This window comes from Schistocerca serialis, chromosome 4 (assembly GCF_023864345.2).
Source record: "Schistocerca serialis cubense isolate TAMUIC-IGC-003099 chromosome 4, iqSchSeri2.2, whole genome shotgun sequence".
In the NCBI taxonomy this organism is placed as follows: Eukaryota; Metazoa; Arthropoda; class Insecta; order Orthoptera; family Acrididae; genus Schistocerca; species Schistocerca serialis.
The window spans coordinates 885,355,076-885,369,072 of record NC_064641.1 but is presented as its reverse complement, the minus strand read 5'-3'; the positions used below and the strand labels follow the sequence as shown (position 1 = coordinate 885,369,072).

At 38.2% G+C, this 13,997-nt stretch overlaps 1 protein-coding gene across 1 annotated transcript in view; it reads left to right on the top strand.

The window, feature by feature from the left end:
- LOC126473550 (WW domain-binding protein 11) overlaps positions 1-13,797 on the top strand; it is a 96,106-nt gene extending 82,309 nt beyond the window's left edge. Inside the window, exons 7-9 of the mRNA XM_050100680.1 lie at positions 3,708-3,999; positions 9,830-9,927; positions 13,426-13,797. Of these exons, the coding sequence (XP_049956637.1) occupies positions 3,708-3,999; positions 9,830-9,927; positions 13,426-13,532 (497 nt within the window). The 3' untranslated portion in view covers positions 13,533-13,797. The remainder of the gene's footprint in view (positions 1-3,707; positions 4,000-9,829; positions 9,928-13,425) is intronic.
- The last annotated feature ends 200 nt before the right edge of the window (positions 13,798-13,997 follow it).

The window sequence follows — 13,997 nt, the reverse complement described above, 5'->3', positions numbered from 1 at the left end:
GTAGAAGCAGAGAAAAAATTATAAAGGTTTTGCACTACATTGAAAAATGAACATGCTTCCCAACAACAGCTTACAGGACTTTTAGTACAGCCTCAGCTAAGTTTTCGGACTTAATGTCCTGAGTTTGCTAAAATCAGAAGGAAACATTCAACAGGTTCACCATTCTCATTCACATATCTCAATATGAAAGATAATTGATCAATATGTGAAATGTCTGCAGCCGAATCTACTGTTATAGAGAAATATTTGACCTGTTTTATTTCACTTACGATAATTTTTGTTCAGCCAGAAAAAGCTCTATTATTTCATCACAGATTGTTGAAGAAAGATAACTTGTATGTCCCTGCCCTGGATTTCCACATCATTCAATGAGCTCTGCGAGAAAAGGATCAAACTTGGCTATAAGATCAAGAGACACATAAATTGATCATTGTGTAATGAATAGAATCTTTCAACGTGTCACTTAGGGGAAGTCCACGACATATTAGCTTCTTCACTACTGCAAACACCCTTTTCAACACACTGCACCATTACATTTTTTCTGTCTCAACATATGACTCGAAATGGTTATCTATTGTTCCAAGTGACTTTTTTCTTGTTATGAGTGATAACTCAGAATTTTTGTTTTCAAGTGAATTCTCATGATTAGATAAAATATTAGAAATATTTTTCCAATCTGCAATACCATTAGTAGATGTCGCAGCCTTGCCTCCGAACAATTTACATGGTACACAAAAAACAGCACCTGTGCTACAGGAGTATACTAGAAAATCGTGCAAAGCTGATTCGCCATTTAAAAGTTTATAGTAAAATATCTGGTTTTCCCTATTGATCTTCTTAAATTAGAAAAATCACCGTTACAATTTTGATTAATGCCATGTTGTAAGAGAATGTCGATTGTTGAGTCATCGACACACTATTCTGCAGGATCACCACTAACAAGGTTATTTCTTTTTGTAACGTCTGACTCGACACTTACTTTTTTGTGAAACTTGAAATCAGGAACAATTTGCTTTTCTTCATTTTTAGCTTTTGTTTTGTCTGTATTTACTTCTTTTACAACAGCTGCAGTGCCAGAAATATACCATCCCTACTACTTGAACTCGAAGTCGAACTAGCAACATTTCTTACAAAAAATTTATCTACTCCACAAAGCATTTTTAGAACATTGGCTTCTCATTCTTGCCTTTCCTTCGATAATTTCTGAAATGCTGCCCCACTTAATTTTGCACACTTGCTTTTTTTCACTGTTATTCATGATAAGGCACTTACAAAATTGTCAACCAACAATCGAAACAAAAGAAAAAAGTTTGTGAAAGGAAAGAAAGACTGTGTCCAGTTCCAGTCGTACTACACCGCACATTGAGCACAAAGCTTTTTACTTTAAATGTGGCACACGAGCACAAAGATTTTCCTTTAAACACGGAGCAGTGAACTGACCAACTCAGATTACTCGACGTAACTGTGCTATGAGAGAATGACTATGCAGAATAATTTAATTTCATTGTCGCCTGTTTCTCTGTTGTTAGTAAACAGTAGAAGCACTCCTGCTGGCTGGAATTCGTCCCGTAAAGAAAATGGGACAGTCCCTTTCTTGAATTCTGTTTCCCACATATCTGGAATTTTAGCTGGGACACAAATATGTTCTAAATATTCTTGACACTGTCTTTCTCATTCAAAAAGCAAATAATTTTTGCAATTTCTTTGAGGTGTGCTGGATCGACTCTTATCCCACTTATTCTTATAACATTGTAGTGGTATCTGTGAGCAGAGAAGACAGGCTGCAAAATGTATCTTGTTGGCCGTTGATATTGTGTGTTGTCATTTGTGTGAACACTGCTGTTATGTTTACACGCAAATGCACCCTTTGTTCCAACATAAAATAAAAATAACCTTTTTTCAAAGAAATTAAACATAGTTAAGAAATTTAATATAAAATTTGCAATGCATTGTTGTACTATTCGATTGCACAGAGTGGGAACTTTGATATCATGCAGGCTGCAGCACAATAAATGAGACAAACGAAAGTTGGTTTCTTCTTCTTCTTCTTCTTCTTCCTTTTTTTGCCAAAAAAAGTAACTAAGTAAATAAATAAAATGTTTAAACTGTTGTGAAGTTTATTTCACACATTATTAGATATTCTGCCTACGTTCTTTTCGTATAAACATGTGTTTAAAAATTTAAAACATTCCCAGTATCAACATGTTAAACGGGTGTCATTAAATCAAAGCTCAGATATTGAAGACCACAGAGCTTTCGCATTAATTACAGTAATGGAGGGTTGACTTGAAACTTCACCGTAATTTCTACAAGAAATTTAAGTAGAGTCTGGTTTTATGTACTGAGGCCCACACATGTTGCAGTATTTAAGAAACTGCTGATTAATTTATCACAGGTTTTCAGGGGTCCTGATATTTTCACGGGGAAATATGGTAGGGCTAAGTAGAAGCCAACAACTTTCTCGAAATAATAACATTTCAAACATTGTATTGCAGATTGCCATCCTGACAGCTTACTTCAAATTATTTTGAATAATTATGAGACTGATACCAGACAGAAACCCAATGTTAAATTTCTATTGAACTAGCAAGTTGTTTAACAATATTAAAAGTATTTGTTGTCTGTAAGCGGAGTTATTTTAAAACGTAAAAGGTTAATGTGGTGTCACAGCCAGACACCACACTTGCTAGGTGATAGCCATTAAATCGGCCACGGTCCATTAGTATACGCCGGACCCGCGTGTCGCCACTGTCAGTGATTGCAGACCGAGCGCCACCACACGGCAGGTCTAGAGAGACTTACTAGCACTCGCCCCAGTTGTACAGCCGACTTTGCTAGCGCAGCTACACTGACAAATACGCTCTCATTTGCCGAGACGATAGTTAGCATAGCCGTCAGCTACGTCATTTGCTACGACCTAGCAAGGCGCCATAGCATTGGATATTATTTTATGAAGCATGTACAATCAAGAGCGATGTTCTACAATTGTGGATTAAAGTTAAGTATTACAGCAACTGCGTCCGTTTTTCTAAGTTCTAATTTCCTTGTAATGTTCCAGACCTCACGCCAGCCTGCGTGAGCTTAAACGTGTGCCTTTCGGCTTCCTCTCATAGTGGCTTGGCTGTCTGGCCAAGTCACAACAGTTAAAATGAGTACAGAGCATAAAATGCTGCCCTCCCTTAAGGTGCCACCCTTAGGCCTGGCTAGTGGACATATATGTAAGTAAATCCACCACTGCATGTGATTGCATATCTGCAGCCCCATAAAACAGTCTGTGAAAAAAGAGAGTTTCACCATGACAAAGATGTGCAGGGCACCATGGAAAATTGGATCTGTCTACAATGCAGGAGTTACTACACTGAAGCCATCCACCCCCTTTCTACATGCTGGGATCTGTGTATCAATATCAGTGGTGTGTCAATGGTGATTACGTAAAGCTGTACTCTTCAACATGAACTGTAATTGGAATATTTTTATTAAAATTTCTTTCCATATAATTATAGTCTCCATTTCATTTGGGTGTATCTTATACATCCAAATGTACCGCTTGGCTTGCAAAAATTTTATCACCCACTTATTTGGACACATCAAAAATATATCTCCTTTGACAGATGTGGCTTTGTGTAGCAGATTTATACTCAAAGACATGTTGGCAAACATAATAATGCTTTCAGATCACTCTTTAATTATCCCTGCATGCCACACAGGACTGCCGCCTAGACTGCTGCGACCTCCAACAGCGCTGCCACCGCGTATGGGTTTGCCCGGCATGGCAGGGCTGCCACCACCGACAGCAGGTCAGTTGGGTGCCGTTAGTGTACCAGTATCTGCAGCTCCCCCTCCAGGAGCTCCTCCACCTGCCGTGGCTGCAACGCCCAACGTACTCACTGCCGCACCTCAGCTGATCAACAGGGCAGGTGGGGCTGCAGGAGCACAGGGAGGTGCAGCAGATCCCAAGAAACCGCAAGGAGCGACAATCGAGGCCAAGCCACAGATCAGGTGAGACCCTCTGATATCTTCCTACTTTAAATACCACCTTGTGCTTTCCAAACTGTGAGTTAGTAACAGGAAATATATGTGATATGCATTAACACCATGAAGCTGATATTACACTGTGAAATATCATATTTTATATTAGCTAAAAGTGCTGTTCAAGTAAGACAATCACTATCATTGGTTGCACAGTGTCATATATTCAAATTCTGTGTGAAGCATTGACCAAGCAGAAAACAAAGGTTTTTCAATAATCTTACAGCAAAAATTAATTTAATTATGCAAACTGTTCAAGTGATATGTTGTATACTTCATATCAATGTTTCACCTAGAACTGAAGAGGACAGTGACACAGCCAGATATTAATTCAAGTGGAAGTTGTAATTTATAGTGATAACTTATTGCTTCCAGTATTATGATTGCCAGACAATGAATCAAGCTACTAGGATTCTGCTTCACAAACAGCTTGCACATTTGTGTAGTTAAGCATCTGTGTTCATGATAGTAAGCTACCACCATGCACAGCTACCAACTATAATGAAGATTTTGTATCACAAATTTTTGATTCCTTAAGATTACTTTTTGCTCTTTAATTTGCTCAATTTTATCCTGTTCAACTATAATGAAGATTTTGTATCACAAATTTTTAATTCCTTAAGATTACTTTTTGCTCTTTAATTTGCTCAATTTTATCCTGTTATATCACTGCAATTGCTAGACATTTGACCAGTTGCAATGGTATTCTTTATATCGAGTATTGCTGATTTTAGCCATTCTGCTATAATTTCGTCTTCAGTGCATAGTTTCTTTTTCAGTCTCTTGTTGTGACATTTTTTTTTTATTTCTTGCCTCTTTAGGCAGATAATTAGGCATTGTTTCTTCAGGGATTTGAGGCGAAAAGTTCTCTGTTGGTTCCATACAGCCAAGAAAGGACTGGAAGCTTATTTTAAGTTTTCCTTTTTTAAAAGGGGGTACCAAAATTACATTAGGAATTTGTGCCCATCAGCTATGAAATATAAACTAAATCTACAATCATTGAGATATATTTAGCATGAAGCTACTTGCCAGAGATGAGATGATACATAAAAGAACCAATTTTTTCAAATGAAGTTAGTAGCTGGAAGAGCAGAGCCATCAAGCCAAAAAGTAGGTGAACATAAATTCCACATTAATCACTTTAAAAATGCCTGTGCAATCACAAATCCTCCATTTTTAACTCATTACGTGGCCGTTAATGTCTGCTTTAGATGGTAGCATCACCATTTTTTTTTTTTCAGAAGGATGTAGGTTGCAGTAGGTACTGGGAGATGAAAAAGCTTGCACAGGATAGAGTGGCATGGAGAGCTGCATCAAACCAGTCTCAGGACTGAAGACCACAACAACAACAACAATTTAAATTAACATTTCCATACTATTCCATAATTTGGCAGCCGTTTCTTGGCGCCTTGGAGCGGTTCTTAATTGATTTACGTCTGCTGTTCTAAGTGTGTTCTCATTATTCTCATGGTAGAATTATTTTTGTTACACTGCTTTTTTCAGTTGTTTATAACTTCTCTTTCCTCCCTCAGTCTAATTATTCTGATGGCATTTGGATTGTGCTGCTGTCAGATTTGAGATTGATGATTTTTAATTTTGTTCAATCTACTTTATTATTTGCTCTAAACCCAACACGTAGTATTTCGACATGCGGTACACAACTTTGTTATCAATTCTATGTCATCCTTTTCAGAAGGCCCACTCCTGACTCTATAGTTTTCTGTAAATGTAGCCATCTGTGTTTCAGAGTACAGTAAAGGACTTCACTGCCCATTTGACACTAGCCCTTTTGGCAGAATTTCAGCAAACTTTGTAGTTCGCTGTAAATCCAACAGATGGCATTTCAGGGCACATCCTGTTATTCTGTTTATTCCATATTTCTGCACTTCACTGTGAGACTGTATCATTGTTACATACTGCTGTAAATAGTGTAAAAAGTATTCACAACTCTCCCAGACCAATTCCAGTGCCTAAAACAACAAGAAAAAAGTTTGTCAGAAGTGTTGGGTGCATGGGTAGAAGCATGACAGAATGCAGCAGGGCTCGTAAGTCTCATACACACCAATCAAAGGATTAATCTGATGTTTCACCTTTTCTGATTTGAATGTTCATGGTTTCTCTGCGACAGGAATACGATGTAACTACATGACCACAACCAATTAAACACCAGGTAGTGACCATGGGCAGTTGTTTAGTGACCGTTATAAAGATATTATTCGCCAGTCTTCACAATACTTGGCTGTCAAACATTTGATCCAAAATCCAGTTTGTCAAATTTGGTGTGTTTCATTCAAGAACAGAAGGTTCCAGCCACATGATCTGATGCTTTCAGATCATGGTGTTTCCTGTTAAGCACATAAAATGAATAAAGTCACAAAAAAGGATGGGATTTTAAACTAAATTGAGCTGGATCAAAATGGGAACATTTAAGTAGATAGTAAACTTAGGTTCACAGAAATTGGTATCAAATTTATAAAACATTAAGCTCTCCTAAAAGCCTGTTCTTACATGAATATGCAAGTAATAACATAAACTGTACATTCAATATCAGTTGCATTCAGTGAGCAATACACTCTCTTGTCCAGTTGAATACAAGACATCAGAAGCAGGATCATAAGCTCGATCAATGATTATAAGCTGGTCAATCTGTGATTATTGTGATGCATGCAAATTTACATAATTATATTTGCCAAAAGATTGCAATATACGCATGCAACACTGCAGCAGGTCAGTCTAGGCCTGTGATCTCTCAGGTTCCCCCAGCACAATTGATTAATAGTGTGCTTCCAGACATTATGCCAAGCTGTTGTTTCCATTTTACCCACAACATTTCGGGCAACTGACCCAGCTGGTGCTACGTGTATTTGGTGCCCGGAGTACAGGCAGCCAACAGTTAAATTTGCAGCACCTGAAGAAGATGGCTGGATCGGTCTTAGAAATATTGTGCAAACAATGGAAACGACAACTCAAGACACATGGAAGAGCACACTACAATACTAATCTTGGCATGGCGCTCAAATGGTACTGGAACCAAACTATACATAATCATGCTGGTATTTCCATCACAGACTGAATATTTTGTGTACCTAAACTATTTTATATTAATTTACTGAAAACTAGGGACTGATGACCATAGATGTTAAGTCCCATAGTGCTCAGAGCCATTTGAACTGAAAACTAATTCACTAAGACAAACAATAAGAAGTGCCATGAATGTCGTAACCGGGCCTGATCCTGGATAATGGGGAAACAAAGACACATGTGATAGTCAAGAGGACTGTTCTTATGTTTGCACAATCATTAGTGTATTCCAGACATTGTATTACAAATAACAGCTTACTCACTAACAAATGCTTGTTCACCAAAAACATTTATTATGTACAAACACAAGAAAACTACAACTGAAATAAATATAACCAGACACACAAAATATTCGCTCTTTGCATTAGATGCCAGATCAAGAACTTAACATCAGTTTCAAATTAAGAATGAAAAATAAATTTGCAGTCCAAATCACAACAATCATCCCTTGACAGGACCTGCTGCCACACATAAAGCGAATAGCTGCTCCTAAAATTATGCATATCAGTACTTCCAGTTTTTTTAAAAAATGCACACATCACGTGCCACTAACATTCATTCAGTAATGTGTCAAGTTGTTAAAATGCCACTAAATTTTGATTAAGTAATCTTTGAACATTGCCAATTACTGCTGATAATCTGCTAGAACGCCCTTATGTGCTCCAGCTGCCCGCTGTGATGCCAAAAGTGTCCACGATGTTGGCATATATGGGCATATGTTACCTCTGTATTTGGTGCACCCACCTCAACTTCATGATTCCTGAATCCCATGCCACACTAAGCTGTTGGTCACTGTCTCTATTAAGTGTGTTGTTTGGGATTTTTGTTTCAGTGGTTTCTTTCATTACACTGCCTGAACCACAGCAGGAATGTCATCAGACTTGATCTGGTGGCTGTTCGCTAGAGTATATGCTCAGCTATAGTAGATTTTTTGGGATTGTGTAGACAACCCTCACAATATTTCCCAAGTTGTTCCACAGTGCACTTGTTTACCCGACATAAGATTGTCTGCAGTCATAGGGTAAACCTCGCAGTGTACTGACACCTGACACTCTATTCCTCATCTCAGTAGTCGGAACATTTTTGGCAGAGGCCTAAAGATCAATGATATTACTTGATTTACTTGGTGATCATTATTTCTGGTAACTGACATAAGTTTAGTCACAAATGAATCAAATACGTAAATTTCAAGATTCTCGAACAGTTTAGTCCCCAGTACCTAATCTCTAAAGTAGAAACAAGTGTCCCAATACTTTTATCCAAACTAAAATTCAAACTGCAATGTTCAGTACTTTGAACTATAGTATATAGGACGTTGTTCTTCCAAATAATTCAAACCGAGACCTAGGGTATAAAAGATTGCAATTTAGCGCATGGATGTCCAGAACAAAAGAGATACTACAATTAAGTTTACTGAACCACAATCAATCTGTTTAGATGCAGGTTCAATAACTCTCTGCTTGTACATCCTTGATTTCTTTACGTACGGATGCATGCTTAGCAAGAGACTGTATAAACTCAAGGTTGCACACTCATAATTATTGATCATTAGTAATATTTTCTCAGGCATATCTTGAAATCCATAAGCCAGTTCGTATAGGTCAACTTTTCCTTGTAGCACAAGGAGGCATTCATCTCTATTTTGAGTAATACTATTCACAGTGGTTTTCTCGAATATGCTATTTTGTGAGCCAAGAGAATGTTGAGAGACCTAATACTTATACTTAAGAGTTTAGGTTTTTTTCTAATACAGTGTCAATACTTCCTTTAATTGGCAAGGACAAAGTTAGAGGTTACATATCAAATAGGTGCTGGTTTATCGGAGCTGTACCAAACCAGGTGGTCTCGTTTGTGTGGGTGAAGGACCATACTGGGATTGGGGAGAAGTAAAAAGCCGTCCAATTGATTAAGGGCATGACAATGACATGAGAGAGTGATGCATTCCCACAGATCTCATTATTGTGGTTGGAGGCGTGGCCAAAAGTGACTGGGACAAGGCATGGGAGACAAGGGCACCTTGTACAGGCGAATCCATCAGCATTTACCGAAGGTCCAGTGGTATGCTTTAAAAGGGGCTCTGAACTGTAATTTAACTGTCATAGGGACTGCGAGACATTTTGTGAGAATCATTGCCAGCTTGAAAAATTCAACCATAGCTGCTACTGATATCATCTTTATAGGCTCCACCTCATACCCTTTCCATATTGCGACTGTGGGGAGCTCCGGAACTTTAATCACGTTCTTCGACTGCCCTTAGGTTGAAAGGAAATCTGTCTGGCTAATTACACTAGTCCACATGCATCAGACTCTTCCTGCTCATGTGTTAATCCTCATTTACACAGAATTTAGCTTTTATAAGTTATTAGTGACATTCAGAATTTGATCTAAAAGAAAGTTGGAATTAAATTGTCACTGTTAAGTTTAGATTTGTGTGTGTCTCTCTGTGTGTGTGTGTGTGGGGGGGGGGGGGACAGTCAATTCCCATAACGGAATCTATCACTAATCATGAAATAAGTTGTTTGATATTAGTAGTGCACCTGCAAATGGTAAAGACATACACATATGACGAGAAACAGCTTGTGCAATATCTTTTACTATCAACATGTGCAAATTTCTTTGTCCTTTTCTGTAAGTGCATTAATGATTTGATGTCAATTTCTTTCCTTATGACAATGATCTTCTTTGTACTGTTAAAGAAAACTGTGTTTCCTTCTTTTAGGAACTTGAGTGCTGATGTAACCAGATTCTTACCGACAGCTCTTAGAGTTAAACGTGAAGACAAAAAGAAGAAAGAAGTCAAGGGATCAGTTGTGTCAGGTTTGTTATACTTAATTTATTGACTCAAATATCATAGCCAACAAGCCTTACTTTAATAATCCAGTGGCTTACTTTAGTTAAGTAAACACTTGTTCAAAAGCAGATAATCTCAACATTTTCCATTATGAAATTTTCTTGACCTGCCAAAGAAAGTATGCTGTAAATAACATTTTTACATGCACAACAAAAATATGAGTATGTTAAATTAGTTTTGTAAGAAATGCATTGTCCAATACTGGGGTGTACAAGGTCCATTCTAATTTAGACAACTCAGTATTGTAAAATCCAAACAAAGTGTTAGTGTAATCTTCAGGAATACAAAATGCTGTTCCTCACGTTTCACCCAGTGTCAACAGAAAATGCCGATTTGTTTCACTTTTTTTTTCCAAAGGATTTTTATGTGCCTGTTTGATGGAACTGTCCGAAATTAGTGTAATGTGAAATTTAGTTAAGTAATATGTTGAAACTTCCTGGCAGATTAAAACTGTGTGCCAGACCGAGACTCAAACTCGGGAACTTTGCCTTTCGCGGGCAAGTGCTCCAGGTTCGCAGGAGAGCTTCTGTAAAGTTTGAAAGGTAGCAGACGAGATACTGGCAGAAGTAAAGCTTTGAGTACCGGGCGTGAGTCGTGCTTCGGTAGCTCAGATGGTAGAGCACTTGCCCGCGGAAGGCAAAGGTTCCGAGTTCGAGTCTCGGTCGGGCACACAGTTTTATTCTGCCAGGAAGTTTCATATCGGCGCACACTCCGCTGCAGAGTGAATATCTCATTCTGGAAAAATTTAATTCTCATGGGTGACTGGAATTTGATAGTAGGAAAAGGAAGAGAAGGAAATGAAGTAGGTGAATATGGAATGGTGATAAGAAGTGAAAGAGAAAGACGCCTGGTAAAATTCTGCACAGAGCATAACTTAATCATAGCTAACACTTGGTTCGAGAATCATGAAAGAAGGTTGTATACATGGAAAAGGCCTGGTTTCAAATAGATTATATAATGGTAAGACAGAGATTTAGGAACCAGGTTTTAAACTGTAAGACATTTCCAGGGCTAAGTGTGGACTCTGACCACAATCTATGGTTCTGAACTGTAGATTAAAACTGAAGAAACTGCAAAAAGGTGGGAATTTAAGGAGATGGGACCTGGATAAACTGACAGAACCAGAGGTTGTAGAGAGTTTCAGGGACAGCATAAGGGAATGATTGATAGGAATGGGGGACAGAAATACAGTAGAAGAAGAATGGGTAGCTTTGAGGGACAAAATAGCGAAGGCAGCAGAGGATCAACTAGGTAAAAAGACGAGGGCTAGTAGAAATCCTTGGGTAACAGAAGAAATATTGAATTTAATTGATGAAAGCAGAAAATATAAAAATGCAGTAAATGAAGCAGGCAAAAAGGAATACAAACGTCTCAAAAATGAGATCGACAGGAAGTGCAAAATGGCTAAGCAGGGATGGCTAGATGACAAATGTAAGGATATAGAGGCAAATCTCATTAGGAGTAAGACAGATACTACCTACAGCAAAATTAAAGAGACCTTTGGAGAAAAGAGAACCACTTGTATGAATATCAAGAGCTCAGATGGAAACCCAGTTCTAAGCAAAGAAGGGAAAGCAGAAAGGTGGAAGGAGTATATAGAGGGTCTGTGCAAGTTCGATGTACTTGAGGACAATATTATGGAAATGGCAGAGGTTGTAGATGAAGATGGAATGGGAGATATCATACTGCGTGAAGAGTTTGACAGAACACTGAGAGACCACAGTCGAAACAAGGCCCCGGGAGTAGACAACATTCCATTAGGATTACTGACAGCCTTGGGAGTGCCAGCCCTGACAAAACGCTACTATCTGGTGAGCAAGGTGTGTGTGACGGGTGAAATACCCTCAGACTTCAAGAAGAATATAATAATTCCAATCCCAAAGAAAGCAGGTGTTGACAGATGTGAAAATTACCAAACTATCAATTTAATAAGTCACGGCTGCAAAATACTAACGTGAATTCTTTACAGACAAATGGAGAAACTGGTAGAAGCCGACCTCGGGGAAGATCAGTTTGGATTCCATAGAAATATTGGAACACATGAGGCAATACTGACCCTATGACTTAACTTAGAAGAAAGATTAAGGAAAGGCAAACCTACATATCTAGCATTTGTAGACTTAGAGAAAGCTTTTGACAATATTGACTGGAATACTCTCTTTCAAATTCTGAAGGTGGCAGGGGTAAAATACAGGGAGCGAAAGGCTATTTACAATTTGTACAGAAACCAGATGGCAGTTATAAGAGTCGAGGGACATGAAAGGGAAGCAGTGGTTGGGAAGGGAGGGTTGTAGCCTATCCCCAATATTATTCGATCTGTATACTGAGCAAGCAGTAGAGGATAAAAAAGAAAAATCCAGAGTAGGTATTAAAATCCATGGAGAAGAAATAAAAACTTAGAGGTTCGCCGATGACATTGTAATTCTGTCAGAGACAGCAAAGGGCCTGGAAGAGCAGCTGAAAGGAATAGACAGTGTCTTGAAAGGAGGATATAAGATGAACATCAACAAAAGCAAAACGAGGATAATAGAATGTAGTCTAATTAAGTTGGGTGACGCTGAGGGAATAAGAACAGGAAATGAGACACTTAATGCAGTAAATGAGTTTTGCTATTCGGGGAGCAAAATAACTGATGATGGTCGAAGTAGAGGATATAAAATGTAGACTGGCAATGGCAAGGAAAGCGTTTCTGAAGAAGAGAAATTTGTTAATATCGAGTATAGATTTAAATGTCAGGGCTGAAGATTAGATGGGTAGATCACATAACTAATGAAGAGGTACTGAATAGAATTGGGAAGAAGAGAAATTTCTGGCACAACTTGACTAGAAGAAGGGATCGGTTGGTAGGACATGTTCTGAGGCATGAAGGGATCACCAATTTAGTATTGGAGGGCAGTGTGGAGGGTAAAAATCGTAGAGGGAGACCAAGAGATGAATACACTAAGCAGGTTCAGAAGGGTGTAGGTTGCAGTAGGTACTGGGAGATGAAGGAGCTTGCACAGTATAGAGTAGCATGGAGGGCTGGACTGAAGACCACAACAACAACGTCTTATTGCCACATTAACTATTAAAACCAGTGATAGACACTTTATTGTGTCTTGTGCGAAAACTGCCCTTTAACAGAGTTCGATTATATGCAGGCAATGGTTTTGTAGTTTCACCAGTGGCATTGCATCTCAAGTTGTTACAATGTGAATGGCACCACATTTATCACAATTTTTCTCTATTATCTATTGTTACTTCAAGCTGTGTGTGTTATTCTTTAATGTACACATTTGACTGTTTCAACAAATGCTGTTGTGATGCTGCCTGCCATGTTCCATTATTGCCAGGAATATCTGTACTTGTCATTCAATAGAAAGGTATATTCCAAATGGAAATATGCAGCTGGTTAACTTCAAGTTATAATGTTTCTTACAATTGTTAACAAACGTTTCAATCTGGGCTTCCTTTTTCTTTTCCAGAACCAAGGGCAGAAGCTATAGTTCCGAAACCAAATCCGGCAACGGGCCAGCAGACAAAAGATGATGCCTACATGCAGTTCATGCGTGAGATGGAAGGCCTTCTGTGAATATGTGTGTTTATTGTTTGATAGTTATGAAAAAACACTTGGTGAATGCAATTGCTTGAATGTGGGAGAGCATTTAAGTAGGCGTTAATGTCATAAAGTAATAGACTGTCAAACATGTACAAGTTTGTTTTTGTCACTATCTACCAGCAAACTAATGCAAGTAATGAAATTGCAATAGACACTATGTACAGTATCACTGTCACTAAGCTCATGTTTGTGGAAACTGATGTTAAACCAAAAAATATTAAACTAATTGTGTTTCAGACTTGTTAATATTTGTTGGAATTTCAAAATAACTTCAGACAGACAGAGGCAAAAGAATTTGGTACAGAAATGAACCTTCACATTAGTGAAAACTTTTGAGAAATCACTTTGAGTTTTGAGACTGTGTGCACACTTCACTTTGCAGTCTTTATCATTAATAATCATAATTATTTTATCAAAGGCTTCCTTGTGCTTGGAGCC